The sequence below is a fragment of the Xenopus laevis genome, chromosome 8L (assembly GCF_017654675.1).
Source record: "Xenopus laevis strain J_2021 chromosome 8L, Xenopus_laevis_v10.1, whole genome shotgun sequence".
Taxonomy (NCBI): Eukaryota; Metazoa; Chordata; class Amphibia; order Anura; family Pipidae; genus Xenopus; species Xenopus laevis.
This window is the reverse complement of record NC_054385.1, coordinates 132,644,499-132,665,389: the sequence shown is the minus strand read 5'-3', so window position 1 is coordinate 132,665,389 and position 20,891 is coordinate 132,644,499. Positions and strand designations below refer to the sequence as shown.

The window sequence follows — 20,891 nt, the reverse complement described above, 5'->3', positions numbered from 1 at the left end:
AGAGGGATATTTATAATTTCCTTAAATAGACAGTGACCTCTGCTGGGCTGAGCATGTAACAGACACCCATAATGATTCAATTGTTATAGTACTGATAATATTTATACAATGTTTAAAATCATCTTTCTGATTGGTGGGGGCCACCTTGACGAGCCTTAAAGGGAACTTTTTAATTTATTATAATCTTTTAACCATAATTAATGGAACCCCTGTGGTCTGGTTACATATTTCCGCCACCCAGGTTATTTCTAGCAATACTGACAAATCCCCATACGGGTAACAATATTTTATTTATAATTGAGAAACCGCTAAATCCCAAGCTGTTTCTCATTTTATGCATATTCCCCATTTATGGTTTTTTAATACAACAATAAAAGATGATTTTAAACGTTGTATAAATATTATCAGCACTATAACAATTGTATCATTATGGGTGTCTGTTACATGCTCAGCCCAGCAGAGGTCACTGTCTATTTAGGGAAGTGATGAATATCCCTCTGTAGGCCTATGATTAAGGGAATGCTTTCCCGAAACGCGTAAGGCGATGCTGTTACCTCAAATGTTGCAATAAAACCTCCTCAAACCTGTCCGGAGTGCCCCCTGATTTGCTCATTTGGACTTGTATCACAGCTGGGACGCTGGTGGCTGTGCACACGGCGGTTTCGGAGCCGATTGTAGGGACACGGCGTGGTGGGGTGAGTCTTGAGCGGTCACAATTCTACTGACTTTCCTAATGTTAAAACCCCTACCCCCCATCCCCACCAAGACCCCCCTCTCTTCTCCCTCCAGCCTAAGTGTTACCCCGGGCAAATGCACCATAAGTTTTACTTGCCCCTCGGTGCAGACTCAGCCATCAGACTTAACGGGCGCCACCTTCAGCCGCTTCAGTAATCTTTGGAAGGAGGCCTGCACTTCGGCAATTTTTGTGAGTTTCGGCACATGCGCTCCAACTGCGCATGCACCGATATGCCGGTCTCATTCCGAAGTTTACCGAAGCGGCTGAAGATGGTGCCCGTGAAGTCTGGCTGGAGGGAGGGGGGTCTTGGTGGGGATGGAGTGTAGGGTTTTTTTAACGTTACGGTTGAATTCTCCTTTAAGCTGGACAAGGGGGAGTTGGTTAGATATGATTGACAGGTGACCAGTTGGCCAATCAGAAATACAAGCAGCCGTTGTAGTGTTTATTGCTGTGAGGAGTGTGTGCAGGTTGTGTAACAGGAGCAGGAAGAGGCGGGATCTGCATGAAGCACCTGGTGTCAGGGAGAAGCAATCTATGGGCACAAATAAAGTCACTGCTAGTCAGACTCTATATACTGTTTTTGTTTTTTGGGAGTGTGTCGCTAAACGGCATTCAGGGACTAGACTGTCAGCACCAGCCGTTAATGCTGTGATAAGCTTCCCCTTTATAAGACCCCTGCAGCATAATCTGTCTTTCTACTCGTCAGCCTGTGAGGAAACAATCCAGTCACATGAGCAGCGAGGAGCTTGTCTGAGAGTAACTTATGAGTTTGACTTGTTAATAATGTTTCAGTGTGTAACTGTATCATAGACTATTTCTACTCCTGTGCGTGTCTGTGGCCAGTGTGTGGTATTTGTTTGCTTCTGGGTGTGTCTATCAGTCCATTTATTTACACACACACCTCCCAACATTTTGGAAATAGAAAAAGGGACAAAAAGAGTTGGCGCACGTAGCGTGATGAAGATTTTTGTGGCCACACCTTAATTACCATTTCAGTTATGAAAGTTTGAACTAGGGAGGCACCAAATCCAGGATTCGGTTCGGGATTCGGTTCGGGATTCGGCCTTTTTCAGCAGGATTTGGATTCAGCCAAATCCTTCTGCCCAGCCGAACCGAATCCAAATCCAATATGCATATGCAAATTAGGAGCAAGGAAGGGAAAATGCGTGACTTTTTGTCACAAAACATGGAAGTAAAAAATGTTTTCCCATTCCCACCCATAATTATCATATGCAAATTAGGGCTCAGATTCGGTTCAGTATTCAGCCGAATCTTTCACAAAGGACAAATCCAAAATAATGCATCCCTAGTTTGAACTCATTTCTGTGTTTTCTTTTTCCAGTTACTACAGTTTTGCTTATGAAGGTGAATTTCCCTTTAAGGGCTAGTCCACACAAGGAGATTCGGGGATATTTTGTCACCTGGCAACTAATCGCCTCGTCTTTTGAGCGACTATCTCCCCGTACTGCCTCAGCGTTTTTCCCCATAGGCTAGAATGAAAAGTCGCCTGCGCTAATGCACACGCGGCAATGCGTTTTCTATAGTCGCCTGAAGTTGCCTCACTGAGGTCGCTCAAAAGACAAGGTGATTAGTCGCCAGGCGACAAAATCTCCCCGAATCTCCTCGTGTGGCCTTACCCTAAAGGGGATGTAAATCAAAAAATGTAATTCCTTTAATGGGTCCACTATCTAAAAATAAACCTATCTTCAATATACTTCCATTAAAAATTCGGTACCTTTTTTTATAAAAATCATGATTATCTGCGCTCCAGCTCCCCCTGCTCTCTATGCGCATGGACTTCAGCCTGCATGAATTCCTCAACACAGTGGGCCGGCCTGTGGCTGTTTTACTTCAAGATAAGAGATACTTCCGGTTAATTTATCTTCTCGTTCTTAAAGCTGACCTCTATGACAACTCCACACGCTTTCTCTGACACTACAGAACTCGGAGGAGGGGAGATTGAAAAGCAGCCACGGGCCGACCGACTGTGTTGAGGAATTCATGCAGGCTGAAGTCCGTGTGCATAGAGAGAAGGGGGAGCTGGAGCGCAGAAAATCATGATTTTATGAAAAAGGTACAGAATTTTTAATGGAAGTATATTGACGGTAGGTTTATTTTTAGACAGTGGACCCGTTAAAGGAATTAAATTTTTTGACTTGACATCCCCTTTAAGCTGTGAGTCTAAGCGGTCCGTTTACTAAAGCGCGGTAAAAATATGCGCACAAAATACAGACAAATTTACCGCCGAATATGTTTTCACCAGTTTACTAATCTGCGGTAAATATAAATTTTCAAATTTTCTTGCGCAAGAATATGTGTTCGCCAGTTATCACATTTGCTGAAGATAACGCTTAATGCCTGGTTTACTAAACAGAAAAATGTGCAAAACACAAAATTTACGCAAGAATATTTGCAAAATTTTGCCGCCACCTATGTAGTGGCGTAAAAGTGTTTTCTCAAGGGGCAGGAAATATCCCATAATACTTTCTTTTTTACCCATCATTCTTTGCAGACAGGAGAGAGATCTGTAGCTATTGCTGGCAGGATGTTTTGGCTTCTGCTTCTTTCTGCAACAGCAGCAGCTTCAGCTCAGAGTCGTATTATTGGCAGCGGCATCTCAGTCCAAGGATTCGTCAGTCTCTACGCTTTTTTGGTTTCATTGTGATTGGCTACATTAAACTGTGCATTTCTATGAAGCAAAGAGATGACTGGTATGATTTCTTGTTCCTATGATTCTATTGGCAGAAGGGTTTATATGATGCAGACGTGTTTGATTGGTGTTACTCTGGTGATGTTGTTGGATGGTATAATCATCAGTCAATAACGTTTATGAGTTTTGAAGATGCAGAAATGTCACAGTAAAAATTGCCATAATAACTGCCATAAAACAAGACTATTTTATAGCAAAAATATTTGCAAAAAATTTAATTTGTCGCCAGAAAATTCGCAACTCGCTAAAATTACCGCTAACGAAAGCTGCTTCTTTAACGTTGTTGCCGCAAGTGATCGCAATGACTTCTGAGCACATTGCTGTTCAGAAAACGCAGTCGCTGTGAATGTTCTGGCGGAAAAATATTCTCAGCGATAACATGCGGAAACTTGGGGGCAGATTTACAAAATTCGAGTGAAGAATTTGAATGTAAAAAAATTCGAATTTCGAAGTATTTTTTGGGTACTTCGACCATCGAATTGGTTAAATTCGATCGAATTCGATCGAATTCGAACGATTCGAAGTAAAAATCGTTCGACTATTCGACCATTCGATAATCTAAGTACTGTCTCTTTAAAAAATACTTCGACCACCTACTTCGGTAGATAAAACCTACCGAAGTCAATGTTAGCCTATGGGGAAGGTCCCCATAGGCTTGCCTGTGATTTTTTGTTCGAAGGATTTTCCTTCGATCGTTGGATTCAAATCCTTCGAATCGTTCGATTCGAAGGATTTAATCGTTCGATCGAACGAAAAATCCTTCGATCGATCGATCGCAGGATTTGCGCAAAATCGTTCGACTTCGATATTCGAAGTTGAGCGATTTTAGTTCCCAGTCGAATATCGAGGGTTAATTAACCCTCGATATTCGACTATTGATGAATCGGCCCCTTAAAGTCAAGTTTAACGCACTTTAGTAAACGGACCCCTAACTGTTCCCAAGAGACCTGTTATCTTATATTATTACAATTACTCATTTCCCTATCTCAAATTTGTAACAAAAGTATCTTAGTTGCACCTGGTGGCTGTTCTGGGGTCTCTGCCAAAAGCCAATTAAGTGTAGAAACTTTGTATCTTTTTCTGGCTGTTCAGTGCTGGAGATGAAAGAGAAAGTCGGGACAGTACAGTACTAACGCGGGACTGCGAGTTGAGCTGTCAAAAGTGGGACTTGTCCTGCTCAAAACAGGACAGTTGAGAGGTATGGGGGTGCTTCACCTTTAAGTTATCTATTAGTTACAGAAAGGCTAATTCTAAGCAACTTTTCAATTTGCCTTTATTTTTTTATATGTTTTGAATTGTTTTTTTCTGACTCCTTCCAGCTTACAAATGGGGGCCCATCTAAAAAACAAATGCTCTGTAAGGCTACAAATGTATTGTTATTGTTACTTTTTATTCCTCATCTTTCTATTCAGGCCTCTCCTATTCATATTCCTGTCTCTTATTCAAATCAGTGCATGGTTGCTAGAGGAATTTGGACCCTAGCTACCAGATGGCTGAAGTTGCAAACTGGAGAGCTGCTGAATAAAAAGCTAAATAAGTCAAAAACCACAAATAATAACAAATAAAAGTATCACTTCTATGTGACTGTTGTTATTGAAGCCAGGGATGTTTATGAGCAGTGGGAAACTCCCAAACCAGACACATGGCTGGACATTTCTTAAAGGGGTGTTTCGCCTTCAAGTTAACTTTTAGTATGTTATAGAATGGCCAATTTTAAGCAACTTTTCAATTGGTCTTCATTATTTTTTTTTAACGTTTTTGAATTCTTCTTTCCAGCTTTCAAATGAGGGTCACTGACCCCAACAAATGCTCTGTAAGGCTCCACATTTATTGTTATTGCTACTTTTTATTCATCCTCTTTCTATTCAGTTCCTCTCCTATTCATATTCCAGTCTCTTATTCAAATCAGTGCATGGTCGCTAAGGGAATCTGGATCCTAGCAACCAGACTTCTGCAAACTGGAGAGCTGCTGAATAAAAAGCTAAATAACTCAAAAGCCACAAATGATAAAAAATGAAAACCAATTGCAAATTGTCTCAGATTATCCCTCTCTACTTCATACTTAAAGGGTTGGTTCACCTTTTATTATGTTTCAGAACGGTCAATTCTAAGCAACTTTTCAATTGGTTTTCATTATTTTTTTTATTTTATAGTTTTATAGTTATTTATCTTTTTCTTCTGATTTTTTGCAGCTTTCAAATGGGCGTCACTGACTCCTTCTAAAAAAACAAATGCTCTGTAAGGCTACAAATGTATTGTTGTTGCTACTTTTTATTGCTCATCTTTCTATTCAGTCTCTCCTATTCATATTCCAGTCACTAATTCATATCAATGCATGGTTGCTAGGGGACTTTGGACCATAACAACCAGATTGCTGAAATTACAAACTGGAGAGCTGCTGAATAAAAAGCTAAATAAGTCAAAAACCACAAATAATAAAAAATTAAATTAAAAATTATCTCAGAATATCCCTCTCTACATCATACTAACATTTCATTTAAAGATGAACAACCCCATTAATATAGTGTAACAATGTGGGGACTGTAAGAGGGGAAACAGAAATTATATTCTACTTTCACTTTCAGTTTCAGTGATGGCGGCTGCTCAAGTTATAGAGGAGCTGAGCTGCTCCGTGTGCCGGGAGATTTATACAGAGCCTGTAACCCTCCCGTGTGGCCATAACTTCTGCCTGAGATGTATTGAGAGAACATGGGAAGGTGAGAAGAGGAATTTTGGGGATAATCCCTCGTGCCCTGAATGTCGGCGGAGATATGGGAAACGTCCTGCACTGAACAAGAACATGACTGTGTGTAACATAGCAGAGCGATTTCATGTGACTGACCCACATCATGGCGACATATGGATCCCCTGCACTTACTGTGACCCCCCTGTAGCTGCTGCTGAATCCTGTTGGTACTGTCAGGTGTCTGTGTGTTCTTATCATGTGCGGCTACACAGCAAGTCAATAGTACATACATTAACTCTACCAACTGCTTCATTCTGGCACAGCAAATGCTCCGCACACAGCGAACTGCTCCGATATGTCTGTACTGAGGACGGGGCCTGTGTCTGTGTGTCCTGCTGTCTGGCTGGGGAGCACCGGGGACACAGGGTGGAGCTGCTGAATGAGGAGAATATGGAGAAATACATTCAAGGTAAACTAATCCCAGAGAGAAAAGTGTTCTTTTATTTAAAGGTGCGGTTCTCATAGAGATCCAACACAGAGTCAGAGCTGCTAAAGATGGAAATACATGGCCAAGTCAGAGTTCTGTAATCAATCATGTAAGTTATGACATTTTCCCCATAATCATTTACCCATATAATTGTGCTGTGCAGAGATTATACATCATTCCTATCAGTCCCTGCCCCAGTGAGTTTACAATCTCATATCCCCATCACATTCCCATCAGTCCCTGCCCCAGTGAGTTTATAATCTAAGGTCCCTATCACATTCCCATCAGTCCCTGCCCCAGTGAGCTTACAATCTAAGGTCCCTATCACATTCCCATCACTCCCTGCCCCAGTGAGTTTACAATCTAAGGTCCCTATCACATTCCCATCACTCCCTGCCCCAGTGAGTTTACAATCTAAGGTCCCTATCACATTCCCATCAGTCCCTGCCCCAGTGAGTTTACAATCTAAGGTCCCTATCACATTCCCATCAGTCCCTGCCCCAGTGAGTTTACAATCTAAGGTCCCTATCACATTCCCATCAGTCCCTGCCCCAGTGAGCTTACAATCTAAGGTCCCTATCACATTCCCATCAGTCCCTGCCCCAGTGAGTTTACAATCTGATATCCCCATGACATTCACATCAGCCCCTGCCCCAGTGAGCTTACACTTAAAGGGTGAAATTAAGATCACAAGAAAAAGGCAGTACTGCAGATTAACTGCTCAAACTTCTGTGTTTATTGCCAACACAAACCTAACTGCTCTGCAGGGAAACAATCATACTTATGAACAGCAGGGGCAGCCCCTGCCTTACTTCCCAGTCATGCAGAACTCAATCAGCTTTGTTTATGACGATCCCTAAGCAGCCCAGAATGATCACACTGAGCATGTGCACAGTCTTGGTCGTGCAAAGATGTATAACAAAGTTACAAGATGGTGACCCCCTGTGGCCAACTTTGAAAGCATAAATCATTTGTTTGATTAGGCTTGTGGTGCAGTAAGTTCATGTTTATGTTTAGTATACAAAATACAGCATTTCTAGCCTTATTCTATTTTAGACTTTACTTCCCCTTTAAAAGCCACATACCTGGAATTACTGACCATAGAATGCATGTTCTGTGGCACTTTGGTTCTTTTATCCACAGAACATAGATTCTACAATTTGTGGCACTTAAATGGTTAAGGATTTTGTTACTCATTCCTCCAGCATTATTATTAATATTATTATTAGGTTTAAGTGCCAACATATTTGGCAGTGCTGTAAAATGAACGTGTTTATACAAAGAACATACATAGCGGCCAATAACTGATACAAAGGTGAGGTGGGCAGTCGTATCACGGACAGCGCATCAACGCAGAGATGCAGCCGCAATCCGACAGGATTTTTTTAACCTGCCCGATCGAGATCTGCCCGACTTTCGGGCAGATATCGATCAGGAAAGCCCGTTGTATAAGCTGTTGACTAAGTTTGTCGGCAGCTTTTATCGGCCCGTGTATGGGGCCTTAACTCATTTTCCCTCATCTGCCTTAGGCTGTCTTCATAGCAGAAACTGGGGATTTTGTTTCCCTTTATGCAAACTTTTACCCATCATAAATGATTGTCTCAATAGGGGTAAGTAAAGTTTCCTATACACAGGGAGATCCGCTTGTTTGGGTTATGTTGCAAAACTAGCAGATCTCTCCCTGATATGCCCATCTTGAGGTGGGTGATATTGGGCTAATCCGATTGTGGGCCCTAGGGGGAAGATCCAAAATTAATGCATTTGGTGCATCCGTAGCATTTATGGAATTCCCTGTAGCCTAATATTGGAGTTTCTTCTGAGAATTCCCTCTGCTTTCCATACATATGAGCAAAGGGTCTCCTTGTCCCAAGGCTTTCCCTGTACAATACAATAGCCATAGAGCCCCACTCTCCTTTATTCTGCCCAGGATATAAATGGTATTATACAGAGCCTCTATGCAGCTCACTGACATGTCCTGGGATTCATGAGTAGGAACCAGCAATGATACAGGGGTATATAGGACCATTCTGCATTTATGGGATACAATATTCACAGCGGGTTTCCAAATTTGTCTCCTCTCAGTGATGCGCTATTCAGAGCTGAAATACAAAGAGAACTGCTCCGTGTGCCGGGAGATTTATACGGAGCCTGTAACACTACCGTGTGGCCACAGCTTGTGCCTGAGTTGTATTGAGAGAACATGGGACTGGCAGAGAGAGAGGAAGAAACGTTGCCCTGAATGTGGCCAGAGATACAGGAAAGAGCCTCAGCTTAAGACAAATGTGACTCTATGTAACTCAGCAAAGCCTTTTCTTCTCTACAAAAAGACTGGGACCCGCCCTATGTCTGCAGGTAAGTCCTCCCTGTGTGTGAGGCTTCTCTATGTGCTACACACGTGTGGGTACAGAGCACCAGAACATGTATTAACTGTGCCAACTCCTTTACTTGGGCACACAAACTGCTCCCTACACAGAGAGATATCTGCTGAGATAATGCTGGTGCCCGGCCTATTGGCCTATTGGGATTGGCCTACTCACATCACTCAATACTCACCGTGTATTTGCCCATCGGACTAATAGGAGAAATTGTAAATGACATATAATAACATGAGTGCCGAGGAGCTGGCAGGGGGCTAATGTGATGCCAGGTTAGTATGAAAATGGATTTAGTGGCACAGCCCAGAATGTGCTAGTCATTTCCATAATTGTGTAACTAGGGGTGCTGTTGTGTAGCTGGGGAACAGTAACACCAACTCATGAAATTGTTTTTAAGTAATTAAAATATGATGTAGTATTGCCCTACACTGGTATGTTTGCTTCAGAAACGCTACTATAGTTTATATAAACAAGCTGCTGTGTAGCCATGGGGGCAGCCATTCAAGCACAGGATACACAGTAGATAACAGATAAGTACTACTATAGTTTATATAAAAAAGCTGCTGTGTAGCCATGGGGCAGCCATTCAAGCACAGGTTACACAGTAGATAACAGATAAGTACTACTATAGTTTATATAAACAAGCTGATGTGTAGCCATGGGGGCAGCCATTCAAGCACAGGATACACAGTAGATAACAGATAAGTACTACTATAGTTTATATAAACAAGCTGCTGTGTAGCCATGGGGGCAGCCATTCAAGCACAGGCTACACAGTAGATAACAGATAAGTACTACTATAGTTTATATAAACAAGCTGATGTGTAGCCATGGGGGCAGCCATTCAAGCACAGGATACACAGTAGATAACAGATAAGTACTACTATAGTTTATATAAACAAGCTGCTGTGTAGCCATGGGGCAGCCATTCAAGCACAGGTTACACAGTAGATAACAGATAAGTACTACTATAGTTTATATAAACAAGCTGATGTGTAGCCATGGGGGCAGCCATTCAAGCACAGGATACACAGTAGATAACAGATAAGTACTACTATAGTTTATATAAACAAGCTGATGTGTAGCCATGGGGGCAGCCATTCAAGCACAGGATACACAGTAGATAACAGATAAGTACTACTATAGTTTATATAAACAAGCTGCTGTGTAGCCATGGGGGCAGCCATTCAAGCACAGGCTACACAGTAGATAACAGATAAGTACTACTATAGTTTATATAAACAAGCTGATGTGTAGCCATGGGGGCAGCCATTCAAGCACAGGATACACAGTAGATAACAGATAAGTACTACTATAGTTCATATAAACAAGCTGCTGTGTAGCCATGGGGGCAGCCATTCAAGCACAGGCTACACAGTAGATAACAGATAAGTACTACTATAGTTTATATAAACAAGCTGATGTGTAGCCATGGGGGCAGCCATTCAAGCACAGGATACACAGTAGATAACAGATAAGTACTACTATAGTTTATATAAACAAGCTGCTGTGTAGCCATGGGGGCAGCCATTCAAGCACAGGATACACAGTAGATAACAGATAAGTACTACTATAGTTTTTATAAACAAGCTGCTGTGTAGCTATGGGGGCAGCCATTCAAGCACAGGATACACAGTAGATAACAGATAAGTACTACTATAGTTTATATAAACAAACTGCTGTGTAGCCATGGGGGCAGCCATTCAAGCACAGGATACACAGTAGATAACAGATAAGTACTACTATAGTTTATATAAACAGGCTGCTGTGTAGCCATGGTGGCAGCCATTCAAGCACAGGATACACAGTAGATAACAGATAAGTACTACTATAGTTTATATAAACAAGCTGATGTTTAGCCATGGGGGCAGCCATTCAAGCACAGGATACACAGTAGATAACAGATAAGTACTACTATAGTTTATATAAACAAGCTGCTGTGTAGCCATGGGGGCAGCCATTCAAGCACAGGATACACAGTAGATAACAGATAAGTACTACTATAGTTTATATAAACAAGCTGCTGTGTAGCTATGGGGGCAGCCATTCAAGCACAGGATACACAGTAGATAACAGATAAGTACTACTATAGTTTATATAAACAAGCTGCTGTGTAGCCATGGGGGCAGCCATTCAAGCACAGGATACACAGTAGATAACAGATAAGTACTACTATAGTTTATATAAACAAGCTGCTGTGTAGCCATGGGGCAACCATACAAGCACAGGATACACAGTAGATAACAGATAAGTACTACTATAGTTTATATAAACAAGCTGCTGTGTAGCCATGGGGGCAGCCATTCAAGCACAGGATACACAGTAGATAACAGATAAGTACTACTATAGTTTATATAAACAAGCTGTTTTCTCTCCTGACAGTGAAGTGGGATTCGTGTCTGACCTGCTCCGTGTGCCGGGAGATTTATACAGAGCCGGTAACCCTGCCGTGTGGCCATAACTTCTGTCAGGACTGTATTGGGAGAACATGGAAAGAGCAGAGAGAGAAGAGTAGAACTCCTTCCTGCCCTGAATGTGGAGACAGATGTATGATCTTCCCTGGACTGTACAAGAACCCCAGTCTGGGTCACATTGTGCAGAGATTCACTCAGAGCGATACTTTCCTCTCAGTCTTCTGCACTTACTGTCTCCACTCAGTTGTCCCCTCAGCTGTTCCAGCAACTAAATCCTGCCTGCACTGTGCCGCCTCTCTGTGTGAGGATCATGTGACACAGCACAGCCAATCACCAGAACATGAATTAACTGACCCCGCCACAAGATGCTCCGCCCACCAGGAGCTGCTGAGATATTTCTGCACTGAGGACGGGGCCCGTGTCTGTGTGTCCTGCTGTCTGGCTGGGGAGCACCGGGGACACAGGGTGGAGCTGCTGAATGAGGCCACAGACATAAGAAATATTCAAGGTAAATAAAAGAAAATGAAACTGACTTTGTGATGTGCGGGCTGATGTCACTAACTAAAGGTTTCTATATTCCCTCCTCCAACCAAACCCACAGTACTTCATTTAACTTCACACAATGGTGGGGGTCAGGCTCCCCATCTCCTGCTGATGCTGATACCTCTTTTCTCTTAATACAAGAGGAAATACCTGTTCCCATAGCTGTAGCCTAGTTGTTTAGTGGGAGCTCAGTGTTGGCTGATTATCAGCAGGTTTTTGATTGACAGGAGGATTTGGGGAGATGACAAGACAGTTTATGAGACAGTCAATCACTCCTTTATGAAGTCTCAGTACACTGGGGGAATGTGAAAGGAAAATAAACAGACTCCCCAAGTCACCATTTATATCTCATGTATTTCATGACAGACTTGTATGGCACAAACATTACACAGTGGTGTAACTATAGAGGAAGCAGAATCAGCAGTCACAGTTGGGTCCCGAGGGAAGTAAAAGATTTTGGGGGGGGGCAGTAGATGTGATCTATTTGGATTTTGCCAAAGCGTTTGATACTGTGCTCCACAAACGACTGCTTTCTAAACTAAGGTCTGTTGGGCTTAATGTGAAAGGCACTAACATGTGTGAATGACATTTACTTGTTAAATAACTGCTTGTAGAACTTGTCTGCCAAACCTGACATCAGCTGATGCAAAAACATTTAATCTACAGAGCTTTATAAACGTTTGTAATGACGACCAAGTAGCTGCCTTATAAATTTGTTCCATGGAAGTTTGGTTGTAGAGCGCCCATGAAACACTCATGCCCCTTGTGGAATGGGCCCCTACTTTTAATGGTGTGGGTAAGCCTTTGAGTTTGTAGATGAACAATATCTGGTTCTTGATCCATCTTGCAATGGATATCTTTGAAGCTTTGTCACCCTTGCTGTTTGGACCATAAAGCACAAATAGAGCTTCTGTTTTTCTGATGTTTTCTGTCCTATGTAAATAGAACTTGAGTGCTCTTACCACATCCAGATTGTGTAAGCGTTTTTCCATTTTGGAAGATGGTCTTGGACAGAACGAAGGAAGGACAATTTCTTGGTTGAGGTGGAATTCAGATGCCACCTTAGGAAGGAAAGATGGAATTGTCCGTAGTACGTGGGCTGTGTGATATGACGGGAACAGCCAGGGGAGCTGCAGAAAGGCTGACCGGCCGAGTTCAATGTGAGGGGGAGTGTGCGCGGCTAGGAGACCAGCAGCCTGAGGATCATGGCCGCCTCCACTACCACAGCTTCCTCCAGAAATCGCTAACAAGGGAGAGAGATTTCAGTTGAGCGGCCTCATTCCTCGCAGACTCACAAGACTCTTCTTCCCGGACTTAGACCCACTAGACCGATCGCCGGAGTCACACTTCCGCTGGCCCAGTGCTGCCTGCTTCTTACCAAGGACCACGGCTCCTTCACATAATGTCAGAATATGGGATAGAGCCAGGGAGGAGAAATCCAGCGGCAAACAATAGATCGTCGCCCTGTCGCCTTTTCAGAAGAGGACAGGAAGTGGAGTTTCAATAAGTTATTTCTTAATAAAGGATTTGCGATTTTAAACTTTAATTTGTGTAGGTGTATTTTTTTTTTTTTTGCTGTATACTAACGAATTATTTTTTCAAAAAATTTGATGTTACTGGTCCTTTAACATGGTAGTGGTTACTTTCTCTGAGAATCCCTTGTTCTTCCATATGGAGCTTTCAATGGCCATGCCGTCAGAAACAGGGGCCTTGCAGTAGCAGATCCGGTCTTTGTAGAAATGGCCACAGGGGAGCGATTGAGAGCCTTCTTAGATCTGAGAACCATGCTCTCCTGGGCCAAAAAGGTGCTTTCACTATTTCTGTCATTTGGAATAGGCATAGACTTCGGAGAACAGGAAGAATCATTGGTATGGGCGGAAAAATGTATACGAGCTGAAAGTCCCAAGCTGTTGTCATTGCATCTACGGACCATGCTCCCAGATAGTGGTACCTGGAACAATAGTGTACTATTTGGTGATTGAACTTGCTGGTCATCAGATCTACCTGAGGGATCCCCCACCTTGTTGTAAGTTGGTGGAACACTTCTTTGTGTAGCACCCACTCTCCTGGGTCGATGGTTGTTCGACTTGGGAATTACGCCTCCCAGCTGTCCTGGTATGTAAAAGGCCGCTAGCCGGCAAGAACTGTTTTCTGCCCATTGTAGAATGCGGGACACCTCTTTCCAAGCTGCTTTTGAGGAGTGAGAAAAACTTTGTGTTGTAGAGAGTCTGCTTTGATCCCAAAAAAATGATAGACTGTGTTGGAATTAATGTACTTTTTGAAAGGTGGATCTTCCAGCCATGATATTCCAAAATTTCTGTGCAGAGGTTGGTGTGGTTTAGTGCTGTTGTGTATGATGGTGCCCGAATTAACAGATTGTCTAGATATGGCAGCACACAAATATCTAGTTGTCTCAAGTGTGCCACTAATGCTGCCAAAATCTTTGTGAAAAACCTGGGTGCTGTTGCAAGGGCTAAGGGTAAAGCTTGGCATTGGTAGTGATCTCCTTGAATCAAAAGCGTAGAAACTGTTGAGAGTCTACATGAATTGTAACATGTAGATTAGCGTCCTTTAAGTCTATGTTGTGAAAAAATCTCCTACGTTTGCAATCACGGACCATAGTGATTCCATTTTGAACGAGGGAACGTGAAGGAATTTGTTAAAAAAATTTAGATCTAGTACTGGGCGCAGTTAACCATCTTTTTTGGGTATTAGAAAAAGATTTGAGTAAAACCCTAGACCATGTTGTTCAGTACTGCTATTATGGAGTTGGCCCTGAGCATAACTTGGATTGACAAACTCAGAGCTCTCCTCTTGCTTGGTAGGGATGATATAGATGAATGGATAAATTGTTGGGGGGTGGTCTTTGAAATTGCAGTTTGTAGCCAATTGAAATTATGTTGTGGACCCAGGCATCCAAAGTTGTTGCTAGCCAGGTCTCCCTGAACTTTAGGAGGTGCCCCCCTATCGCCTCCGTAAGATCGGGGGTGGCTGCCCCTTCATGCATCTTGTGGATTGTCTGGTGTTCCCCTGGGAGTGCGCCCAAGGAAGATTACCCTTGGTTTCATTCAGGTATGTTGTTTGTCTGGACCGTTGCAGGGAACGTCTTGTGAAATTTGATGATCTAAAAGACCTTCTTGATTGTGTGTTTAAATGTCTGGATTTTTTTCTTGAGGTAAGAAGTTGCTCTTCCCTCCAGTGATTTTGTTTATTAGAGCATCTAAGTCAGGACCGAAGAGTGATGACCCTAAAAATGGTAGAGTAATAAGATTTTTCTTGGAGGCTGGGTCTGCACTCCAAGATTTGAGACATTGTGCTCATCTGGCTGCTACAGAAAGGGCTGGCCTGTATTTGGAGCATGTACATAGAGGCATCACATAAAAATTGTGCTGCATTGAGCACCTTTAAAAGATAACCTTGCACGTCGAAAGACTCATCTGAAGAGCCTGACAATGCCTCTTCCAGCCACAGTACCATGGTATGAGCAACACATGCTGCTGCAATTGAAGGTTTAAAAGCAGCTGTAGAGGACGCAAAGGAGCTCTTCAAAAGGTTTTTGGCCTCTCTGTCCATAGGATCTCTGAAGGCAGTCCCGTCCCCTAGAGGTATGGTTGTACGTTTAGATAATCTGGCTATAGGAGCGTCTACTTTGGGTATGGTTTCCCATTTATCCCTATGAGCCTGGCTGAAAGGGTACAGTATATCCATTCTTTTATCTTTGACTGCCCTGCAGTCTGGGGTCTTCCATTCTTTATTAATGACCTCCTGTACCATCTCATGGACAAGGGGGATGAACATCTTATTAAAGTTTATCTAAAGTGTTGGACTCTTTTTGTTCTTCTTGAATGCTTAGCGTGTGGAATATGTCGGCTAGGAGTGAGTGAATAGCCTCAGATCGGGATTTGTGTGAGATTTCTAAATGAGGATAAGTCTGTTCTGAATCATCCCATTCTGAGTCATCATCTAGAACAGGGGTCCCCAACCTTTTTTTACCCGTGAGCCAAATTCAAATGTAAAAAGAGTTGGGGAGCAACACAAACATAAAATAGTCCCTTGGGGTGCCAAATAAGGGCTGTGATTGGCTATTTGGTTGCCCCTATGTGGACTGGCAGCCTACAAGAGGCTCTACTTGGTACTATACTTAGTTTTTATGCAATTAAAACTTGCTTCCAAGCCTGGAATTCAAAAATAAGCATCTGCTCTGAGGACACAGAGAGCAACATCCAAGGGGTTGGAGAGCAACATGTTGCTCGCGAGCTACTGGTTGGGGCTCACTGATCTAGAATTACCCCTTCTTCCTCTGAGGAAGGGGAATCATCCACCTCTGCCCGAGGTGGGTTGTGAGGTGTTGCAGGTACAGTTTGAGCTGTCTGGTTTGAGGCTATTTTTTCTATGGCTGATGACATTGTCAACAGAGATGCTTGGAAGGGTTTAAACCAATCCGTAATTTGTGAACCAGAGGCCAACATGGAATCTGCTCTCCCTTCTGTGTTGGTTTTGCGTCTTTTCTGGGACTGTTGTACCTCCTTGTCCTTATGTTTCTTTTTTGATGACTCTGAGGCTGTATCAGAGCCTGCTTGTGTGTCTAGTTTATCAAGTCAAGTCAAGCCAAGTGGATTTTATTGTCATTTCAGCCATATACAGTAAATAAAGTACATAGTAGAAACGAAATGACGTTCCTCCAGAACCCCCCGGTGCTATACAACAACTCTAGTACACGGTCATGCTGGGCAAAGTGGACATTTCAGTTCCTTATAAATATATTCAGTTCAGTCATTGGTAGTTGATATACCTGATGGCTTGTGGAAATAGACTGTTGCGCATTCTGGAAGTCAGCGCTCGAATACTGCGGTATCTTTTACAGGATGGCAAGAGGGTAAAGAGATGATGTGCAGGGTGGGTGCTATCCCTGACAATACTGGTAGCCTTCTGGAGACAGCGGCTGTGGTAAATATCCATAATGGCAGGAAGCGAGAGCCCAATGATCTTTTTCGCTGTCCTCACCACCCGCTGCAGGATCTTGCGATCTGATACAGAGCAGTTTCCATACCAGGTAGTGATGCAACTGCATAAAATGCTTTCAATAGACCCTCTGTAGAAGAGAGAATGGGTGGTGGAAGGTGGGCTTTTTTCAGCTTTCGCAGAAAGTAGAGACTCTGCTGTGCTTTCTTCACTATAGAGCTGGTGTTAAGGGACCAGGACAGGTTCTCTGCCAGATGTACCCCAAGGAATTTGATGCTCTTGACAATTTCCACCGGAGATCTGTCAATGTACAGTGGAGAATGATCCCCACGTGTTCTCCTGAAGTCAACAACTATTTCCTATTTTATCTTGTGTTTTAGAAAGGTCAGATGCCATGATAGGCTATGGACAGAGTGTTAGGAATGAGCTGTATGTGCCCCTCAATGCATGGTCAGCAATAGAGGCAAGAGTAATAGAGCAGTACAGAGCTGACGAAAAGAAGGGGTATAAGCTGTACCAGAAGTAACCGGCCGAGAACCGTTACTAGGTTTGATCCCTCTGCTGTGTCTGGACCACCTGCTTCTGCAGCCTTCGCTCTGTGTAAATGGCAGTGCGGTTGAGCACTTCCGTTGCCGCAAACTGCGCTCCTAAGATGACGATGGAGGTTTGTGCGAGTTGACGCGAGAATTGAATCTTTTGCGCACTGCTGAGTTCTAAGTTAGCCGGGACCTGACCGCATTGAGGTTTCCCCATGGGGAAGGTGGTGTGGCAGCGCTGAAGCATACCTTGTAAATGGCTGTGCAATAAGTTGCCGTGTAACCAGGGGCAGCGCTGAAGCATACCTTTCATACCTTTTCCTGTCCTCATGGACTAACATAGAAAAAGTATCTGAAATGAAAAATAAATCTTGTTGGTGATGTATCTGAGCTCAGCTCATATCATGAAATATATGTGTTTTTAATAATTTATTTTTAGTATTCAGAGCTCAAAATCTTATTGCAGATGTAGAAATACACATAAATTCAGGTTTAGATGAGCACTTTACCTTTTTTTGTCCTGATCAAAACATTGTATAGTTTTTCCAAAGTAAACCAAACACCCCCTCCCCCTGGGAAATGCCCAAATAAAAACTGGCTCTGTGTGTACATGAAATTATAACTTCTGCTGGTACTTAAATGGTTAAACAAGGGCACTTTTGTCCAACAGAGGAGCTGCAATCCATTTGCTGTAGTTATTAGGCCAGTTCTTTGTAGCTCATTACAATAACAATTGCACACAGACTAGGGCAATGGGGTAACTAGATGCTACTGGGCCCCATAGAAGGTTCAATGTAGGGATCTAAATTATTGGTAAATTGATCAATTCTATTACCATTGTAATGCTAATCTGGGCTACCAAGACCACAGATAGTTAATGTCCAGCTAAGGTAGGAGCATAGATTACATTGGACTCTCTCTTCAGGATCCGGGCCTTCGCTAAGTGGAAGCATTCCCCCAACAGATGATGTGCAACTACAACTCCCAGGCTACTGTGCATAAAATGATTGGGCGCCAGGAGGTTCTTATGGTGCAAACAAAGAAACTGTTTATTAGTCAGAGACAATGACCTCAGGTTTACTCACATCACAGTGGGTTAGAGGAAAAAGGCACAGGCACATCACATGCAGTTTTACACAGGCTGACACTCCCTTAGGGCAGACTTGGCAGGTATCCCACTTCACCTCTGCGACATATTCCAGTAGTGGTCTCTGGATCAACCTCAGGGCAATCACTCTCTCCTGTTTCCCTCTTTGCTGGGATCCCTATACTACAGGCAGTATGGCCTGGGAGAGATACCTCCAATCTATCACTCCTGCGTTGGAGCTCAGAACTGCTCTCATCTAGCTCAACCCTGACTATCTTACACTCCTAGAGTGTAGTAGTACTGGGAGCTCACCTGTTGCCTGGTCCCGACTTGGCTTCTCTGGGCCTTGCTGTACCCAGGCTCCCCTGGGCACACCCAGCCGGATCAGCATTCAGCAGCCAAAGAGGAAGAGGCCACTCATTACACACACTATATAGACATTTCTGATTCATTTGGACCCCTCTTGGCCCCCTGCAGGGTCTGCTTCCTCTGTAGTTATTAGGGGGCTGGAGAAGTGGGACATTGAAGCAATGATCAGGGCAGGGGGAATAGGCAAGAAAAGTGTAACTGGGGTATTTTACTACAGTGTAGTTTTTCAAAGATCTGGTGTCCCAGTCCAGTCTTCTCATTGCAGCCAATCAGCAGCCTATTGCAGTTATAAATATAAAAGCTAACAGCTAATTAGCTGCTGCAGGCAACTGCATTTGTGCCTATTGCACGGTGAATGGGACTGTAATATTCAACAGTGTCATGTTATTCAGTGAAACTCAATGAGATGTGTGAGTGTGAACGGATATTAGTGCCCCATTGTGCTACTCATACACATCCCCTTGTATTGTTTATTTTTGTTTTTCAGCCAAACTCATCTGCTCCGTGTGCCGGGAGATTTATACAGAGCCAGTAACCCTGCAGTGTGGCCATAACTTCTGCCTGAGATGTATTGAGAGAACATGGGAAGAGCAGAGGGAGAAGAGAGAAGATCCTTCCTGCCCTGAATGCAGACAGACATGTATGAGACAGACAGAAGTGAGCAAGAACCATTCAATGTATAACATAGTGCAGTTACTTGTGCCTGAGCAGCATCATGGTGCCACCTCTTGTGTATCCAAGCACAGCAAGTCAGCAGAACATGTCTCATCTGAACCCAGCGCTTCCCAAACAAACTGCTCCGCACACAGCGAACTGCTCCGATATCTCTGCACTGAGGATGGGGCCCGTGTCTGTGTGTCCTGCTGTCTGGCTGGGGAGCACCGGGGACACAGGGTGCAAATGTTCCATCAGGAGGAAATAAGAAACGGTTTTAGTAAGCTAAGTCTAGATACTGATATGTATGAGTGGGGCCTTTGACTATATAAAGGCACAAGGCTGCAGGCTGAGTTATACAGGGAACTCTGAGTATCACTCATGTATTATAAGGGATAATGTACCCCCTACTGTAAATGATAAGGATATTAGAAGTCACTGAGGGGTTGTTCTGTGACCATATAAAGGCACAAGGCTACAGGCTGAGTTATACAGGGAACTCTGAGTATCACTCATGTATTATAAGGGATAATGTACCCCCTACTGTAAATGATAAGGATATTAGAAGTCACTGAGGGGTTGTTCTGTGACCATATAAAGGCACAAGGCTACAGGCTGAGTTATACAGGGAACTCTGAGTATCACTCATGTATTATAAGGGATAATGTACCCCCTACTGTAAATGATAAGGATATTAGAAGTCACTGAGGGGTTGTTCTGTGACCATATAAAGACACAAGGCTGCAGGCTGAGTTATACAGGGAACTCTGAGTATCACTCATGTATTATAAGGGATAATGTACCCCCTACTGTAAATGATAAGGATATTAGAAGTCACTGAGGGGTTGTTCTGTGACCATATAAAGGCACAAGGCTACAGGCTGAGTTATACAGGGAACTCTGAGTATCACTCATGTATTATAAGGGATAATGTACCCCCTACTGTAAATGATAAGGATATTAGAAGTCACTGAGGGGTTGTTCTGTGACCATATAAAGACACAAGGCTGCAGGCTGAGTTATACAGGGAACTCTGAGTATCACTCATGTATTATAAGGGATAATGTACCCCCTACTGTAAATGATAAGGATATTAGAAGTCACTGAGGGGGTCACATTCTTTTTATTCAGATATTTATTACATTAAGGTTACATAAAAAATAGTTGTTTGTTAAATATAGCAATATACATTTTCTCATGAATCAGTATTTAAGTAATAGTTTCCATGGAACAGAATGCTAACAATGCTTTTATGGATGTAGATCATAATGGGACAATATCACTAAAAGTAGACCCTTCATTAGTATGGGCACTCCTGCCCTACTCGTTTAA

At 43.0% G+C, this 20,891-nt stretch overlaps 1 protein-coding gene across 1 annotated transcript; it reads left to right on the top strand.

The window, feature by feature from the left end:
• Positions 1 to 6,039: 6,039 nt before the first annotated feature.
• On the top strand, positions 6,040 to 19,951 carry LOC108699462. The gene is made up of 4 exons (XM_018231549.2): positions 6,040 to 6,601; positions 8,702 to 8,971; positions 11,377 to 11,916; positions 19,393 to 19,951. Exons 1-4 carry the CDS (start codon positions 6,040 to 6,042, stop codon positions 19,881 to 19,883), a joined length of 1,863 nt encoding a protein of 620 aa, XP_018087038.2. The 3' UTR covers positions 19,884 to 19,951.
• The last annotated feature ends 940 nt before the right edge of the window (positions 19,952 to 20,891 follow it).

Excerpts from the sequence above, each read along its gene's own strand:
- LOC108699462 (XM_018231549.2), top strand. The coding sequence starts at position 6,040 with ATGGCGGCTGCTCAAGTTATAGAGGAGCTGAGCTGCTCCGTGTGCCGG. Across the intron at positions 8,972-11,376 it reads GACCCGCCCTATGTCTGCAG|TGAAGTGGGATTCGTGTCTG; the intron begins GTAAGTCCTCCC and ends CTCTCCTGACAG. Across the intron at positions 11,917-19,392 it reads AGACATAAGAAATATTCAAG|CCAAACTCATCTGCTCCGTG; the intron begins GTAAATAAAAGA and ends TTTGTTTTTCAG.